The sequence below is a fragment of the Xiphophorus hellerii genome, chromosome 10, assembly GCF_003331165.1.
Source record: "Xiphophorus hellerii strain 12219 chromosome 10, Xiphophorus_hellerii-4.1, whole genome shotgun sequence".
In the NCBI taxonomy this organism is placed as follows: Eukaryota; Metazoa; Chordata; class Actinopteri; order Cyprinodontiformes; family Poeciliidae; genus Xiphophorus; species Xiphophorus hellerii.
In genome coordinates, this window is record NC_045681.1 from 6,176,835 (window position 1) to 6,196,098 (window position 19,264).

The 19,264-nt window shown below is 34.8% G+C and overlaps 1 protein-coding gene across 2 annotated transcripts; it reads right to left on the reverse strand.

The window, feature by feature from the left end:
• Nucleotides 1–1,001: 1,001 nt before the first annotated feature.
• Nucleotides 1,002–17,444, reverse strand: LOC116726730 (pleckstrin homology domain-containing family S member 1). Of its 2 annotated transcripts, XM_032573581.1 has the most exons (18): nucleotides 17,355–17,444; nucleotides 16,998–17,040; nucleotides 16,493–16,587; nucleotides 16,288–16,400; nucleotides 16,052–16,186; nucleotides 15,052–15,127; nucleotides 14,906–14,935; nucleotides 13,778–13,828; nucleotides 12,798–12,860; nucleotides 11,571–11,639; nucleotides 11,408–11,482; nucleotides 10,742–10,776; nucleotides 10,611–10,661; nucleotides 10,383–10,505; nucleotides 6,251–6,355; nucleotides 4,855–4,950; nucleotides 2,585–2,720; nucleotides 1,002–2,501 (listed from the first exon to the last, which is right to left on the reverse strand). In XM_032573581.1, the coding sequence occupies exons 2-18, from the start codon at nucleotides 17,023–17,025 to the stop codon at nucleotides 2,430–2,432; spliced, it is 1,353 nt and encodes a 450-aa protein (XP_032429472.1). In that variant the 5' UTR covers nucleotides 17,026–17,040; nucleotides 17,355–17,444; the 3' UTR covers nucleotides 1,002–2,429. The 2 variants fall into 2 exon arrangements, with proteins under 2 accessions (XP_032429472.1, XP_032429473.1); XM_032573582.1 differs by lacking the exon at nucleotides 13,778–13,828.
• Nucleotides 17,445–19,264: the final 1,820 nt, after the last annotated feature.

Below are 19,264 nucleotides of genomic sequence, written 5' to 3' on the forward strand. Positions count from 1 at the left end.
TTCCAAATTAAAATAAGAAATTACGTTGAATGTTTTCCCTAAAGTCTTAATCATCATCGAAATGTTTTTAGGGCAACTTTGAGATGGGTCTTTGTGTTTTGTATGGGTCAGACTCAGCAGTGGTTTTAGGCTTGAAACATGACAAACATAGTACTAGCAATGTGATGGTCCTAATCCACTTTGCTGCTTCCGGACCTGAATGACTTGTCGTAACTGATAAAGGCATGAATTTGGCTCTGTAGTGGAAAATCCTCTAGTGTGAGTCAAGTGCAATTAAGTGTGGCATTGATTAACGACCAGCGATTCTAATTTGAATACCCAATGCCCCCTAACTACTCTGCAATGCCTCTGGAAGTCTCCAAACATGAATACTTTAACAATTTTTATATGGGAAATAAAAAGACAATTTAATAAACAGAAATGCTTATTAATTAATTTTATTCATAATCCTTTTACACAAAAATTACACATTCATCTTCCCAGGACAAATAAAATTGCCAACACCCGTTGCAAAGAATTTATTCGATAGAAAGCATTTATATATTACAGCATATATATATATATATTTATATATATATATATATATATATATATATATATATATATTTCACAGTAATTCATATGGGTAACAAATAACAAAATTGGCCAAAAGAAATTTTTTCCAAATCAGTTTCTTTCAATAAAAAACTTACAAAACTATAACAAAAACCGCAGGTCTGTGTGGTGAATTTTTGGTTAAAGCATGTTTGTTCATTCAGTGGGTAGAAAATCCAGAAACTTTACTCTAGTAAGAGTAGAAATACTGTACTTCATAATACAAGTACTCAGGTAAAAGTAAAAAGTACAGCATGGTAAACATAGTCCTAAAAATACTTTTTTTTTTTTTTTTTAATTACTCAAGTAAATGTAACTAGTTACTATCCAACTCAACGCTAGACGAAATGCAAAAAGCTAAGTTCCCACAATTCAGTTAGATCTTGGAAAAAGTGCCTAAGTGATTATTTTTTTTGTTTTGAAAAAACCGTGGTACATAACTGTAAGGCATGACATGATTTTATCTTCATATTACCAAGCCCTAAGTGTTATAAGACATGTAATACTGTTCTCTTTCTGTCCTTTTCACTTTACGTCACTGCTAATTGCTGAGAGGGTGTATCTATGAAAAACAGAACAATGTCACACCTAAAATCAAAAGTGTGTCAACCTTTCTTTTTGTTATACTTATCAACAAGAAGATACGTATAACATCTTGTTGGTTAGCAAACCGTTCTGTCTGTGCTTCTGGGAACAGGGTATTCACTGGGTGATTCCTTAGAAAGATGTCTCAACGCCGGGGAGAAGAGTAATGCATGCATTATGAAGAGCAACATAATGCATGCAAATCTTATTATATACTGGGATTCCCTTTTAGTTGAAATTAAAAATGAGGAAATCCTATCTGTGGTTTCACTGCACAAGCAATTCTGACTGGCATCCATAATAAGCAGAAAACAATGGGACTTTTCATATTGACAAGAGATTTTTCCTTCTTATTGTTTATATTTATTGTGACGTCAAACAAAGAAAGCATGGCTAACGTAATGTAAGTTCCCCTGTTACTCCGGAGCTTGCTTAAAGAAACTGATATTAACAAGAAGTATATTTCTGTATGACTTTTACTTGTTGAAGACATAAACAGATATAAACTGCAACAGAAAGGAAATAGAACAAAAAACATGCTGATCTGTTTATATACAACATGTACAGGGGTGTCAAACTCATTTTCCAAGATCATGAATGTTCTTAAAGGGCCAGTTCTGCCTGAATGTATTGATGAAACCTGTTAAACTATAAATAAATTCTTAAGATTAAATAGTAGTCAACATCTTTTTAGTCCCTCCAGGATGTTGCAATTGTTTTTGTAGTAATTTAGAAATATTTACGCTTATTTATGATGCCAAATGCGACTTTTTACTACTCGCCGTATTATTATGGATTATAACTCGAGATGTCGAGGTAAGGATCATGCAACTGTTTAGTAGAAGCAAAAAATACTGCCACCTACAGGTGGGAGTAAACCGTCACTTAGATCCAATGTTTTTCACCACTTCTGTGAAAAATCTGCAATAAACTCACAATTACCCTTTAATGCGAGAAAATGCAGGGATTTTTTGATCATTTGTGTGAATTTCAACAATATTTCACAAAAAACTGGAGGGACTAATTGATGCAATTTGACAGTAAACAGATAAAAATTGCTTTGAATTGATTGATAAAATAATATTTAAGCCCACTGTTATATTCACGGTTCTATTTATGTGCCACTTTAGAGTCCAGAGGGCCACATAAAAAGCTGTGGTGGGCTGGATTTGGCCCCCGGGCCTTGAGTTTGACATATGAGATCCTTCATTTTAACTCATTGAAGTTGTCTGCAGTGATCAGTCTGTGCCTCAGTCACTGCAGGGAGAGTTTGACCAATGCAGAGGCTGGCATCCACGCTGACGCTGGACGGTCACTTTCACCTGAAGTCAGATTCAGAGGCGTGAATGATGCATGCAAATCCTGATAACATAGTTAGTGTATCTGTTGCGAGCAGTGACTTTACCTCATCCTTCATCGACTTGCTGATAAACATGTAGAAGTCCTCCACGCTGTCGGTTTGGAGGTCATTTATCGCCACCACTCGGTCTCCCTTGTGGAAGAGGCAGACGGACTGCGGCTGTCCAGTCCAGCCAGACACACTGGCACATACATAAACAAACAGATGCTGATTTACAGTTAATTTAATGCTTTCTGATAAATCAAAATGTGCCGAATGTATTGATAAAACCTGTTCAGACTGTTAAAATATCAATGAATTCTTAAAATTAAATAATATTATTGAACATATTTTCAGTCCCTCCAGGATTTTGTGATTCTTTTTGATTTTTTGCAATAAAAATTAAAGTGTTTGTGGTACTAATTTGGAAATATTTGCAATATTTGCACTTATTTACGACGGTTAATGCGACTTTTTATTACTCGCTTTATAGATCATGGACTATAATCTGACATCAATTAAGGCTGAGGCAGCCTTACTTGCAATGTACAAGTAATGTACAAAATTGTCAAGATTTTGACAATTTTGGAGAAAAATCTGCAATAAACTCCTAATTATTAGTGCAAAAAGTGCAGGGATTTGTTGATTTTGTGTGAATTTCCACAATAATTCTCAGGAAACTGGTGGGACTGATTGATATAATTTGTCAGGAAACAGAAAAACTGAATTAATTTGATTGAAAACATAATATTTAAGCACAATTAGTGTTTAGTCTAGAGTCTGGAGGGCCACATTAAAAGCTATGGCGGGCCGGATTTGGCCCAGGGGCCTTGTGTTTGACACATCATCATGATTTTTGCTTCACACTTAAATCTTAAGACAAAACATTAATACTTTTAAGGCTGATTGGGTTGTAATAAAAAATGCTATGGGGTTTTTAACATAAGCGTCACGTTTACTTTCTTATTTTTTTACATTATAAATAGTGCGACATGTTTTCATGAAGGTAAAGCAATCATTGTTAATCCCAGCATGAAAACAAGCTCTCACACAATACGTCTGAATGCAATGAGCAGAAATCTCCCCCAGTTCAACGTAAAGCCTGATTGAGCTGCAGGAGATTTTTCTTCTGCAGCTAAAAGAACAATTAAGGACACACAGCACTGTGTCTAGCTTTGCCTTGTTTGCTCTGTGTTCTCAAACAATGGCAATCTGTGATATTTGTGGCTCAAGGAAAGCCTGCACTGAGTCTACGAAAATCTTTGAGGTTGATGTTTTCATGTAGAAACATTTTTTGGTTGTTTTTTTGCAACGTTAGAATACATTTTCTTTTCATACACTGTAAAACATTTGAAGGTGATTTAACTTGGAAATGAAAGTCCACTTGTTGCCTTGAAAATGCAATTTAAGTCAATAAGAAAATTATTTTGGTTTTAACTCAGAAATGTTGATTTAACAAAAGACAAATTGTCTAAACATTGTTTTTTAAGTTCATTAATCTTGAATTGTGAGTTTTAACTTAACCCTGCAATTTAAACCAAATAATTATTTTTAAATGTGCAAGAAAAAACTGTCCTCACCTTGTTAAAGAGCTACACAGTTCTCACAAGATCAAGTTAAAATAACTGATTATTTTTCTTTAGAATATTTTAAATTCTTGTTTCAATTTTATTAAACATGATAATAAATTCTGTTCAAAAATATTTAGCATGGGGCGTGCTGTGGTGGCATAGCGGTTAGCGCGACCCGTATTTGGAGGCCTTGAGTCCTCGACGCGGCCGTCGCGGGTTTGACTCCCGGACCCGACGACATTTGCCGCATGTCTTCCCCCCTCTCCTTCCCCGTTTCCTGTCAGTCTACTGTCATATAAGGGACACTAGAGCCCACAAAAGACCCCCTGGAGGGGTAGAAAAAAATAAAATAAAATATTTAGCATGAACGGGACAATAAAATAAACATTTGCCTTAATTAACACAGGAGTCAGATCAATGTAATGCACTTCCAGCTGATGATACAAAAACATGCCTCTAAGCATTCTGGGAAATTGTTCCCACTTTTGTTTTGTTTTTTTAGTGTTAACCTAAAAACTCCAGTTTATTCAACTCTTGGAGGTTTGACAAAATTAATAAAAAGTTAACACAACTTACTGCTGTAAGTTTATCTTTCACAAACTCACATTTAGGTTCAAAACCTAAAACTCGCAAAATTTATCTGACTGAAGAGTTGAAGACAGTAGACCTAACTAAATGCGGCTCAAATGTTTTACAGTGTACGTACACAGGGTGTCTCAACATGAGTAACTTTTCGATCTGTGGTGTTTCAGAGTATCGACAAACCTCGGCTTTCCTTCCACCTCTGAGAGTGTGAGATCGTTCTTCAAACCAAGCAGATTCACCATAAACTCCCTCACGTCTGGCATGACGCTGTCAAGGCTTGAAAGGAAAAAACAGAAGAAATTAAACTGGATTTTTTCAAATTTGACATTGGAAAACAGAATATTACTAAAAAACTGTTTTCAGTACACATCATTAGGTCACATCTTTGTCTTGTTCCGCATTTAAAGTCACCTGAAAATATGCTGGTGTCACATGGTGCCTTGGAAAAGTATTTTTGCAAGTAACGTTTTTACAAATTTTGTCACATTACAACCACAAACGTCAGTGTGTGGCACTCACATCTCAGATGGAAACTGTTTTTTGGGGACAAATTTCAATTACATGAAAATGCTTTTATCTAAACCATTCTGATGCAGCCCTGGTTGTATTTTCGTCAACTTGCGGGAAGACGAGCCTCAGATCTTTTGCAGCCTGTAACACCTTCAAATTAAGTTAAATCTTAAACAGGACTTTTTTTACTGCATTACTTCTAACGGAAAAAGTTTGCATTTGATTTTATATGAGGGGAAAACTTATGTAAGATTAAGATTATGTTTTTTATGTAAAAAAACATAATCACTTGAAAATCACCAGTTTCACTTGAAATAAGACAAACTAATAGAAGCTTGTTTGAAGTCAATAATTCCTTAATATTGATGAAGTTCTTGTTCCATTGGCAGATAAATTCACTTATTGTTTTCCGTTTCAATAAGTTACATAATCTGCCAATGGAACTAGAATTTTTTCATAAATATTAATGAATTACTGATATAAAACAAGGTATATTAGTTAATTTTGTCTTATTTCAAGTTTACCAGAAACTTGAAGTTCCTCCTAACTCTCAACTGTAGAGTAACTTGTTTTGGCCTCTTATGTAAAATTCCTACAAAATCCAGTAAAGAAACTATTGATTAGTAAAGAGTTAAATGAAAACATCCTGTGTAGAAGCACAAAAGGACAGAAAGATCTGGTTTTCAGCTGCAGTCTGCATGCTTGTAAGTTTTTTGCATAACTTAATGACAGTTTCTTACTGCTTGATACAACAGTTGTGCAACGTACCATGTTCTAGAAACCATTGCAACCGGCCCAGCAACATGCCAGCTGTTTTTGTTGGCCAAGTTTATCTAAATGAATCATCCAAAATGTCATGAAACCCTCTGGTGTTTGTTCTCAGCAACAATTGTGAAGCTACACCAGAGGTTCTTGGACTCTGGTGCCAAAATGGGCGTTCCCAAATATTTCTGCTTGCAGAAAGAGCTCCCTTATCCTAATTAAGTTGAACACAACATGACCTAAATCCATTTTGTTGAATTCTAGATTTAAACGAGATTCTACGTAAAGATTTTGTAAATCTCACCTCCGAGTGGAGCCTCGTCTTTCCGAATTCGTCTCCAATACATCAACAGGTGAAACGGCGCCACTGGAGCTGGTGCTGAAATCTGAAGACTGACGTTTGTCTTCTCTGGAAAACACAATGCCACCATTTTCAGTTTCTATATGTTCTATATATCTTGTAATAATTCCTTAATATAGGTGAGAAAGTACTAGTTCATTTGGGTGATTATTTCACTTATATAAGACATTTTTCCCATGTTATAAGTTAATTCATCTGCCAATAGAACTAGTACTTTTTTAAATCAATATTAAGGAATTATTTACTTAAAACAAGTGTGTATATCTTACAACAAAGTTACTTTTAAATTAGTTTTGTGTTACTTCAAGTGTGCTAAGATATTTGCACTAGAAACTAGACAAAAATTACTTGGTAAAATTTTGTGTTTTTGCAGTTGTTAATGCAGAAAGACTTCAGGGTGGGATTCAAACCAATGACCTTCTTGCTGCAGGGCTACCAACTGTGCAGCCAAGGTAAAAGACAATACAAGAAAAATTAAAAGGAAAAAAGAAGGAATCATTGATGAATGGTTGGTTTGATCGCTCAGTGCATGACAAATGGCGAAACAAGGATGAAGAAGATTTTTTAATAGTTCATAGGAACAGCATGGGGGCAAAAAATAACGTGCAAACTGCTGCCAACAAGGCACTGGTGCATTTTAATGAACAGGCAATGCCAAACACAAGAGAGAGGGCATTAGTATTTTTTATTTATCTATTTTTATAGTCAGGCAAATTAGCAGTTTACCACAGTTGGCTGGAAATCACAAAGATTTATTACACAGTTTGATATCAGAGGAAATTTGGTGAAGCAAACAGCAGCAGATGATAACAGAGTAAAAGAAGAATAAAGAGCTGCTGGGTGTCTGCGGTGCGGTGGTTTACACGGCCTTCTAAACATGAAGGTCAAAGGTCAGCTGAAATCCAGCTGTCCATCTGACTGAAAACTCGTTTGACAAAGTAGTTCTCATAGAAGTGCGTGCAAACAATTTAAGAAAACGTTTGTTTCCAAACTGGAAGACCTGTGCATAAACCTGCAGGACTGGATTCCTCAGGGTTGAGGATTTCTGCAGCCCTTTGAGTCCCAGTGCAGAGCAGAGTTCAACATTTTTAACTAGAAGAACTTTAAAGTTGTCAACAGACTTAACAGACCTGCTTCTTCTGTTAAGAGGCAGGTCTTAACCTGCCTCTTCGACCCTATTTAAACAAATGTAGCATTCAGGACCCTTCTTACATGGCAGACCACTTCCGGCACGCCACACATTGGTCAAAGTGTAAAAATATTCGATAATCCGATCACATTTACATCAAAAACGGCAAAAAACACATTTAATCTGCTGAGATTAGACTAGGAACAAAAGTCTTAATGTATTTCTGCAAACAGACAGGCAGTAATTGTCTCCAGTCAGACGTGGTGATGACAGTATTTGGGAACGTTTGTTTCTGTGACAGGTTGGGAGATCGGATCAAAACAGACTGATTTATGTCGACAAGACCAGGAAGTTTTTGGTAAAGAAAAGGTGTGTCACACTTTGCTGATTTTCTAGATGGCTTAAACTGAGAGCGGGCTTAACTTTAACCTTTACTGTAAATCTGTTGAAGAGATGCTCCAACAACTCATCTGTGCTTTGTTGTTGTGGAGAATTGCCTTAAATCAGGGGTGTCAAACTTTGGGCCAAATCAAAGTCATGAATCCTCTTATAGGGCCGGTTGTATTGATTTGATAAAACCTGCTCACAAACTGTTAAAATATCAATAAATAATAATAATGAACATCTTTTCAGTTCCTCTAGGATTTTGTGATTCTTTTTGTGATTTTTTGCATTAAAAATCAAAGTGTTTGTGGTACTAATTTGGAAATATTTGCGCTTATTTATGATGGTAAATGCAACTTTTTATTACTTGCTGTAATAAAGTAATAAAACAGATCATGAACTGTAATCTGATATCAGTTAAAGCTGAGGCAGCTGTTTAGTACAAGTAATAAAGTTTTTGACAACTTTTGAGAAAAATCCGCAATAAACTTTCAATTATTATGACAAAAAATGTGATAATAATTTTATCACATTTTTGATTTTGTGGGATTTGTTGATTTTGTGTGTATTGCCACAATAATTTTCAAGAAACTGGAGGGACTGGTTGATATAATTTGGCAGTAACAGATAAAAACTTAATTAATTTGATTGAACACATAATATTTAAACAGATTTAGTGTTTAGACTAGAATCTAGTGGGCCACATACAAAGCTATGGCCCACGGGTCTTGAGTTTGACACATGTGCTTTAAAGAGAGAAAACAAAATGGAGGTAAACTTGAAAACAACTTACTTTTAATAACTTTGTCTAAAAATAAAAAAAGAACTACCTGGCTCTTTGGATTGTGTTGAATCATTGCAAAGAGGAAGGAAATTATGCACAATTTTCCACTTTTTTCCAAATTAAAACCATAATTTTTATTTTTATCAATGGATCCTCTGAGTCTATGCTTTGCGTTGGAGATGCATTTTTACATCTAGAGACAGAAAATTATGTCTTTTTGCAAAATAGCTCAAATGCAATCTGCCTCTGCGAAGATGAGTCATCAGATTTTGAGTTGGACTTTGCTGCAGCAAAGCATCGCTGCAGTTTGCTTCTGCTTGATTTTTCCGTCGTGCTTCATGGCATGTTCAGGGTGAGGCTTTCCGTCTCTCACAGCGTTTTGCATGTAGGCCAAAAAGCCCAACCTCCTATACACAGAATATGACAAACTATAAATAGGACTTTTCTTGACTGTCTATGAATAGTCTTCTTGTCTTCTCAGTATTTGTATCAACAGATTTTTCTATTTTAGATGTGGATCTCTGCAGCTGCACCAAAGCTACTGTAGGTTTTCAGCGGCCCTACACTGATTCCATTTTCATACCTCAAGATAAAGTTTTATGACCTAATCCTGCTTTAAACTTCTCCACGCTGTCCTCACATGTCTAGTGTGATCCTGGGTCTCTAAGATGCTGTTTGTTCACTTAGGTTCTCAAACAATCAAACAATCATACAGAACAGCTGGATTTATCCAGGCATTAAGTTGGGATATTTAATAACTGGGGAACCTTTGCAAAGTGGTGTCTATGGCAGAGGTTTGGGGCTGCAGAAAGAAAAATTCTCAGAATTTTTACTTTTTATTTTCCCTCAGAATTCTAACTTTAATCACAAAATGTTGACTTTGATCTTCTGAGTTCTCAGAATTCTGAGATTAAATTCCGAATTCTGACTTTTTCTAATCAGAATTTTTATTTTTTTTTTTCCTAAGGAGATTAAATTAAGAATGATAAGAAACAAGTTTGAATTCTTAATTTTTTCCTCTAAATTCTGACTTTAATCTCATAATTCTGACTTTTATCGTCTGAATTCTCAGATTTCCGAGATTAAGGTCAGAATTTTGACTCCTTTCCTCAGAATTCAGATTTTTTTTTTCTCAAAATCCTGACTTCTGATGTCAGAAGATTAAAGTAAGAATTCTAAGTTAAAAGTCAAAATTCTGAATTTTTTTTTCTAAATTCTGACTTTAATCTCAGAGTTCTGACTCTTTAATGTTGCAAGATCAAAAGTCACAATTTTAGAAAAAAAAGTAACCTTAATCCTCTTCTGTATTTGCCAATGTAACACTTTTTAGAGTTGTACATGTTCTTCTTTTTTTCAAATTTCACAAATATGTACTGCTTTGTGTTGGCCTATATCATCTTTACATCTATTACATCTTTATGTAGCACTTCAAAGTACCGTAAGTGGGGAGAATGATCAGTCCAGTGCAGAACTGGTGTTAAAGCATACATGAAATCGAGATTAGGCTTACAATCACAAGAGTTCAAAGATCACCTAGTTAATCTGTAAAAATGATCAGCAGCGCAGTGAGTTACGGTAAAACCGACGAGGTCATGATGTGAAATGATGATTCATAACTTGCTAAACAAGTTCTGCCTTTTCAAGATTCCTCAATGAATGCCAACACTTGTGTGGTGTTGTTATCTGGCAACCATGCAATAATCCCTTTGTTGACTGAGCTGCAGGTTGTTAGCATGTAGCACTTTGACTGGCATGAAAATAACAAACAGTGGACATACCCATTTTCAGCAGATGCCTCATTTAATATCGGAGGTGGAGAATTCTCCGCCTTGTATTTGACGTAGATGTCGGTGATGGACCTCATCAGGGTGCTGTTGCCAATCGCTTCAACTTCACCATCGCTAAAACGTCACACACAATATAGCTATGTACTGTATGTATATAAAACAAAACACAAAACAAAGAATAATCATAGCAACAAAAAAAAGAAAAAAAAGAAAACTTACTTTGGTTCAGACGCGTTCAGGATGTTTTTAAATTCTGTCATTGATTCATACCTAGAAGGGACGCAGGTTTAAAATGTTTGCTTCTGAATTTAGTTTATTCTGTAAAAATGGGAGCGTTAACCAGAACTCACAGTGACTCCATGCTGCCTGCCCGCACACTGGCTCTCTTTTCAACGCCACAATGGAAAACAAAGAAATATACAAGCAGAACTTCAGTATAACTCACAGTTTGGTTATACATGTGCTGTTCCAGGTTTACGTAAACTGGGTAGAAATGTCACATTTGGTGGAGTGCTCAGTCATATTTAGGCAGAGTATGAGTGGCAGTACTTCAACATAAAAGTAAAAAGCTGCCATCAATATATCATCTTAGGCATGGTGTGTTAAGAAAATGTGCAATTTTAGTTTCACCCCACAAACATTTTGCATACACTGCAAAAACACATCGTCTATTAACCCTTTAATGACTGAGACTGAGCGAAATCTAAACCTTAAAACTCATTTTTAAGGTTAAAATTTGCAGCTGTCCACAGAGACAAGCCAAATTTCTTCATGGAAAGAAAATATGATCTGATGTGACAAAGATTAAGCTATTCTAACTCTAAAGAGTATTCTTTCTAACCAACTGTAACACAGTACTGTATGTGTAGATTTGAGTCTGTATTTTTAATAGTTATTGACAAAAAAAAGTCCCAAAACTTCTAATTGGAACATTAAATAGCCTTTTTGTTGACTTTTTAAATAAAAGACAAACATTTTAAGTTATAAAAAAATTAATAATCAACATAGCAGGCTACCTTTTGGCGTGACTTGGGATAGTCATAGTCTTGATTTACAGGCTCAGAGGTCGGTCTCCTGGAATTATCTTCCCCCTGAGAAACAATCGTAAAGCAGCATGACTTGGTGTTGATAGGCTTCCCAAACTAAATGTAGCATTGTGCACAAGCTGCAGATACGTACCAGTTCCTCAGTGTTCCCGTCTGCAGCATTGGAGGAAGGGTCCGAAAAGGACCTAACCTTCACTGATGACTGGAAAACAAACACAATAATGTTATGTAATGTGCCTAATATTTATATACTTTTGTTATATAATTAGGCTACGTCACTCTTTTGTTTTTTATTTTTGTTTTTTTCGTTTTTTATTTTTATTAGTTTCATACATAGTTTTTTGGTTATGTATTAGAAGGCTTAATCAATTTTTATTGAGGTCTTTGATGAAGACCTCAAAAGGGGGACTGTTAAGGAAAAATGATTATTTTTAGTGCTTAATACAGTTAATCTTACGACATGTGTAAAAGGTATATTCAGCACTCTTATTTGGAACAGTTTTCTGTTGAGCATTTGGGATTGAGCCAGAGGAGCAGGCATTCAGACAAACAGGGGCCAAAATGCAGATCACTCAATGGGGCCTCCCCACTGTGAGGCCGGGCCATAGGAGGCCATAAAATTAGCATTCCCGGCAAGGCAGAGAGACTTTAGATTTCACAGGTATTTGTGAGATTGTATCTCAGGTTGTTCTGTACTCAGAATGACCGTGGGAGCCACAGGGGGTCAGGGCCAGCGATCCTTGCTAGAAGACAGATGGCCCTTTGATCTTTGCCGTAAATTAAGGGGAGTTCCAAGTTTCTCTGAGTGCTTAAGGGAGTTTCCAGTTGGTCAACAGGAGGAACGCCTTGAGTGCATAAATTAAATAGAGAAACACCTCTTTAGTATAAGATTTCGCGTCGGGAGAGAAAATGCAGAGAGCGGCCACCATTTTGCCTTTTTGCATCGGCTCTCTCCAAAGACGCGTCTTTGCCTTTTTGTTTGTCTTTGTTTTGTGTTTGTTTGTCTCCCCTTGTCTGTCTTTATTTTTATGAGAAAAATGCATATCTCTGTTCCTCTGCAGTTTTGTTGTTGATTGCTTTGTATGAGATTAAACTCTGTGATCTGTGACGTCAACGCGCTTTGTTGTTGTTTCACTTTAGCAGCACGCCGCCACTCGCTGAGGATCCTGGGGAAATTAAAGAGGAAAGAGCCAAACGTTTTGTCCAAAGTTAACATTAAATTATCCTCTTTTTTTACACTTTTTATGCTGGTGGCAGTGAGTTATGTTGGTACAAGTCAATATAAAAATGATTGCTTTCCAATCATAAAACACACTAGCATGAACCTGGAAGATGGGTAGAAAAGTAAAGGTATACTCACGGATGGCAACAAGATTTCGCTGGCATCATTCTGATCTTCTTCTTTCTTTGCAAGGAAAGGCACCTGCAAGCCAGCAAGTAATTGTCTATTATATTACTTTGAAATCACTTGTCTGAACTGCATGTCTTTCAAGAGAACCAGGTTTGTCACATTTTTAATAGTTTCAGATTTTAACCAGATTTAAACTCTAAACCTAAAGCATTTTTTTCTACAATCTTGTGATGAGCATGTGGAGGAAAGTGTGCTATTGTCGTTTTCATAGAAATATCAACATGTGCAGGAAGTCTTTGGGTTTTTCTCACACCTGGTAGATTCAGTCCAGTTAATTGTTACATTTTAACAAATTTCAGCTGCTGCAGTTCACTTTAACACTGCACTGTGTCAAACCGACTAAACTTATGATCAACCTGTTCCCCCCACTCCCCTCTGGTGGCGCTGTACCAAGAACCACTGAATGAAACGACGCGAAAACCACAGAAGAAGACATGAGCGCAACTTTCTTCTTCACAAAATGTAAACAAAAATTAAGTGGTGTCAGATTTTAGCAGCTGTAGGATTTATCTTTTTGTCTTTCTCAAAAGACTACAAGCGATTTCTGCTGCTAACGTTAAAATCGCGACTTTGTTTTGGTTGTATTTACCCAGAATGCTTTGCTTTTTAGTCCGAGTTCACTTCAACCAAACCAAGACTTGGGTTTTTAGATGGACCGGATTTCGCTTTTTTTGGCTCCCATCAGACATTTTCACCTCCCCAAACAAACCGGACTTTCTATACAAACGAACCTGAATTTGATTAAAGCGGACTAAACAGACTAAATAGTTTAGTCTTTGTTGGAAGATATAAACATCTACTTGAACCGAGCTCCTGGTTAAAAACACTTTTAGTGAAATTATTCACCAAAAAGTTACATAAGATGAATTTTACAGTCCTGATGAATTAACAGGACACAGTTAAAATGTTTTTATTACATCTCGACTAACCTTTAGCTCTGGGGCAGAAAACTTTCTCCGGTGAAGAGGGTTTGAAATTATCTGATAGAACAGGAAAAGAAAAGTATTTTTATTTAGAATCTGATGAGGAAATGACACTACTTCATTGAACAACAATTTGGGGAGTTTCCTTTTTTTATTTACACGGGACAAAAAACCCAGAATTGTGAGTTTGAGAACTGAGAAGGAAATAAAACGAAACCGCAGTTTCTGGCCAAGGAAGTGTTATTTAAAGAGAAGAAAAGCTCTTTTGTCAAGTACCTGAATTATATGGCTTCACTACAGTATTCATATCCCGAAACCCTTTTCACATTTTGTTACAACTACAAATGATAATGTGTTTCACTGAGATTTAATTTGCTGTAATCTGAATATAAATCAGCTGCTCTGCGAACAGGACAAACAGCATCATGAAGTCGAAGGGACACAGCAAACAGGTGAAAAAGTTATTAAAAGCAGGATTGGTTATGTAACTTTGACCATCTTGGGAAAAACTCTGGCACAAATGTACCAGAAACGGCTGCTGTTGTGCAATAATTAAACTTTTTTTTTTTTTTACTTTGTGCTTCTGATTTTATATTTACTTTTATATTATACTTGCCTATTTTTAAACTGTGCTGACTTTCTTTACGTGTTTGTGTGAGCTTGTGCAACATAATTTTATTCTGCATTGTGTCTTAAAGTAAATTTTGAATCTAGAATTGACTTGGTGTTGGTCTATCAAATCCCAATAAAATTAATGAATATTTCAGTTTTTAAAACAGAAATACTTTTAAATATTTAAAGCATATTCAAAAATATATTTTTTAAATACACATTTAAAAATATATATATTTATTAGATATTTTATTATAACATATTATATTGTACTATAATAATTATTTTATTACTATTATAATAAAATAATTATTTTATTGGAATTATTACAACAAAATAATTATTTGAATTGTTTTTCATATTGAAAAATTATTTGCAAGGTTTTATATACAAGTGGTCCTGCAAGAGAAACGACAACATAGGTTATTAACCCTGTTCCTCATATTAATCATCATAAAATATATTGTAGAGAATATTAAAGCTGCTCTTGAACGTAACATAAAATAAACTACACATGCTTACATCAATGACTGGCTGCCCATTGCTGATTTCCTAGAGGAGAAGGATGAATAAATAAACAACATGGTATATGGAAGTGGAAATAAAACTATTCTCAATGCAGCAGAAAACATGAGAAACATGGAAGAAGTCGTAAAAGCTTAATGCACCTGTGATTTGAGAAATTTATGAGGGCGATTTTTCAGGGCTTCGAACAGGTCAGTGAACCAGCCGTCCGCCTCCGAGCTAAAAGGGACAAAAGGCGATTCTGAGACTCAACAAATCACATCTGTGACATTTTAATTTCAAATCTAATTCCAAAAATCAAATCCAAGGAGGGAACGCTAACACTTAGCAGGGATATATTTTGTGGAAAAGCCATTATCAGATGATTGCCTTAGTGTAAAGGGGAAAGGAGCACCATCATTTGTTTTGGGCTGGTTTTACTCTAAAAATAGTAATTGGTGAATAATGTTTAAGGAAGTGATTCATGGAAATTCACACACAAAACGATTCAACATGTTGTAAATTATTTTCTGACTCATACTGCCATGACATAGTGACAGTTTTAACAAATATTTAAAAAACAAAAAGATTTTTTTTTTTTTTTACATAAAAGTTACATACTAAAGCTTTAAGTTTGTTGCATGATCACAATTTTATGTTTTAATTTACCATAACAAATGTTGTATATTTGGGGCATAGAATACAAGTTAAAAAAAAATTCATTTTAGTAAAATAAACATTTTATTAAGAAATGTTACTAAAAATGAAATGTTTTCCTAAATTTTCATTTTAGTAAAATACAAATATTTTTCCAAAATGTTAATTTCATTTAGTAAATAAAATGATTTTCCCCTAAATGTTCATTTAGTTAAAAAAATTTGTTTTTACTAAATACTAATTTAGTAAAAAAAAAAATGTTTTACTAAATATTTATTTAGTAAAAAATAATAAACATTTTTACTAGATGTTCAATTAGTTTAAAAAAATTACATTTTTGCTAGGTGTTTATTTAGTAAACAATTAACATTTTTACTAAATATTAATTTAGTTTTTTTTAAAAAGAAACATTTGGTAAAAATCTTAATTTTTATTAATGCAGCAACATGGATTAAAGTCAAAAACGGTAAAAATCCAAAAATCCAAACAAAAACAGAACTTTCTAACCTGGTCTCCCCAATAAGGAAGTAGTCCCGGTTCCCTGCCTTGAGGAACACCACACATGATGGGGAGCATTTAAAACTCTTCTGCACCCACTGCCATCTCTGGTGGTGTTGAGGGTTTTCATATAACAGTGAGATTCTACCAGAGAGACACAGTGTTATTTTAACCTCCCTTAAGCATTTTAAAAGCAGCAAATTAGCCTCAGATTGATGCAACATGCTGAAAATGTGAGAACGTACTGTGTCATATCTATGCCTCCGAGCGGGGTGACCTGGTCCTCTGCACTTTTGTAGTACCTGAGCTGATAGTCGTTCTCTGGGGCTTTGTAAAGCACAAAGAAACGTCTCTTCCACTGGAGGAGAAATAACAAATAAGACATTTCGTTAAAGAAAACAATTCAAAACTGCACAGAGCTGCAATAAAAGTGAGGAAAAAGTTCCTCACCTCTGATTTCAAACGCCATTGAGGAGGAGACTTAAGCAAGTATCCAGACCTGATTTCTTGTGCATTTGTGATTGATTTGTAAAACACTGCACCTCCTGCATTATAAAATAACTATTTAGTGATTAAATTCTGTGTTCAATTTAATAAAAAAAAACTTGTCAGTAAATATTAGATTAAAATAATTATTAGTTATTTAAAAATAAAATAAAATACATTGTTAATTTAAAACTAACAAAAAAATACTAAAAATGCTAAAAAGAAAAATGACAACAACAAAAAAAATTGGTCTAAATACAAATGACAACATTCAGACTTAAGTCTTGGTGACTAGTAAACTTTAAAATATTCAAATCAATGCATTAATTTAAAGTTAACAGAAAAAACCTGCAAGATTTGCTAAAAAGTTACAGAAGTATTTGGTCTTAATACAAACATTCAGACTTAAGTTTTGGTGACTAGCACACTTTAAAATATTTACATTAAAAATCCAGAAACAGTATATTACCTGAAGCGCTCCTGTCTCTTTTATGCATTTTGATAAATTCCACCTAGACAAAAGTAACATGAGACCATCTTCTCAGAACCACTTCAAAATTGCATTGTTATAGTTGATGTTCAAAGTGTAAATTCATAGTAACTTCGCTCATGGAAACCGGCGGGAAAGCAAAAAAAAAATAAAAAATCGAGAACAAAATCCCAAAGTAAGCAGCCAGGTGAGCATTCACAATGAAATATAACTTAATTTTTGCACAGAATAATGTTATACAAACGCTGAAAAGATGAAAGTGCATTCAGATTAGAAACAGACGGTGTAATAAAATAAAGTAAAGCACATGTAAGAAACAAGGCGCCGTGTCCTTACCTGTACAGGGATCTGAGTCGCTCCACTGTCTTAACCAGAAGAGCGATCTGACAACAAGGCTGCGTCCTTTTCTGTGCCTGACAACCAGTGACACAATCAGCCTCAGAACTGGTGTCACTGGTTTTCCGCCGCCGACTTGTTTCAGACTCCACCTGTGTTGTTTTCACACTCCAAAAATGCCCCGAAGGTTTCATTAAGGCTCAGCTTTCCTGTAGAAAAATATAAATAGAAAAATTCCCTCCAGCTGTGATTTCTATTATAAATGGATAATATGGTATATTTTCAATGCATAACAGATCCAGCCTGCAAACATTGTCATATCCTACTGTACCTACAGGGTTTATGTGAAATGAAACCACAAACTTTAACATATTTATTGGGAGTTTTAAGACCAAAACAAATGTATTTATTTGTTAAGTTTGGAGGTAGTAACTAGTGAGATTTTCTGAATTACATTTTACTTTTAATTGAGTAATTTTATTATGAAGTATTTCTACTCTTACTTGAGTAACATTTCTGGATTTTCTGCCCACTGAGTGAAAATCAAACATGTTTTAACCAAATGTTCACCAGACACAGACACACGCCTGCAGTTTTTGTTAAAGTTTCATAAGTTTTTTTTAGTGAAAGAAACTCATTTGGAAATAAATATTTCACCTCATTTTGTTATTTTTTTTACTACTTGAATTATTGTCATTTTCATCCTTAAAATATCTAAATTTCCATTTAACTTTATATTTTGGTCTGTCTGATTATGTCATTGTTAAATATTAAATGATTGATAATTTGATCAGTTATTCAGTACGTGCGTAGACATTTTTCATTTTAATTTTGTGATCATTTCACATAATTCGGTGATACACTGCAAAAACACAAAATCTTACCAAGTATTTTTGGTTTAAGTGCAAATATCTTATTGCACTTAAAATGAGACAAACTAACTTAAATGTAACTTTTTAGCAAGCTATAGAGGCTTGTTTTAAGAAAAAATAATTCCTTAATATTGATTAAAAACCTCTAGTTTTATTGGCAGATAAATTAATTTATAATATGGGGAAAATATCTTGTTATAAGTTAAAAAATCTGCCAATCGAAATAGTACTTTTTTCATCAATATTAAGAAATTATTTACTTAACGCAAGCTCCTACGTACGTCTTGGTAAAAGTTACCTGTATGTTAGTTTTGGCTTATTGCAAATACTTGGTAAGACTTTGAGTTTTTTACAGTGCTTGCAAAATGTTTGTGGCGTGAAACAAAAAATGGGACATCTTCTTAACACTCCATCTTTAAGATGATACATACTGATGGCAGCATTATGCTGAGGTTGCTTTCATTAGGAGAGGAAAAGAAAATGTTTTCAGATTTGCTAAATTGACCTAATTAAAAGGAAAACCTGTAAAAAGAAATACCTGTTAGGAGCCAAGGGCAAAGGAATAGTTTCATTCTTACAGCTGTGGTTGCAACAAAAGGTGGTGGTTAATTTAAATAAATTTAAACCCATGCATTGTTTTCCTTTCATTTCACCGCTTTGCACCACTTTTCTATTCGTCTTCCACATAAAATCCCTTTAAAACACGTTGACGTTTTTGCTTGTAATGGAGTTAACGACAAACAAAACTGAACGTTGAGGAAATTTCTGCAAAGTGGCAGTTCCCTAATTAAGACGTTATCATGCAAAAAGAGGGCATGTTAGCAAAATGTCAGTGAAGTTGCAGTCAGTGATAGACCCCTGCCGCACCCTCCATGCCATCTGATTACAAATATGCAGCACATCGGGAGAAACAGGGAGATGGAGGTCAGTCGGGGTCGTGTGCTGCAACATCAATATTAATCTAAATTGACGTCACTGAGGGAGACAACTTAATCCGGAGCTTAATTTTGGTGCATTTGACGTCTGTCTGCTTGTGCA

Bases quoted from the DNA above. Each gene is read 5' to 3' on its own strand.
- LOC116726730 (XM_032573581.1), bottom strand. From the start codon at position 17,025: ATGCATAAAAGAGACAGGAGCGCTTCAG. The intron at 10,506-10,610 runs GTAAGTTTTCTT...GTGACGTTTTAG, and splicing joins CTGAACGCGTCTGAACCAAA to CGATGGTGAAGTTGAAGCGA. The intron at 4,951-6,250 runs GTGAGATTTACA...TTTCCTTTCAAG, and splicing joins AGACGAGGCTCCACTCGGAG to CCTTGACAGCGTCATGCCAG.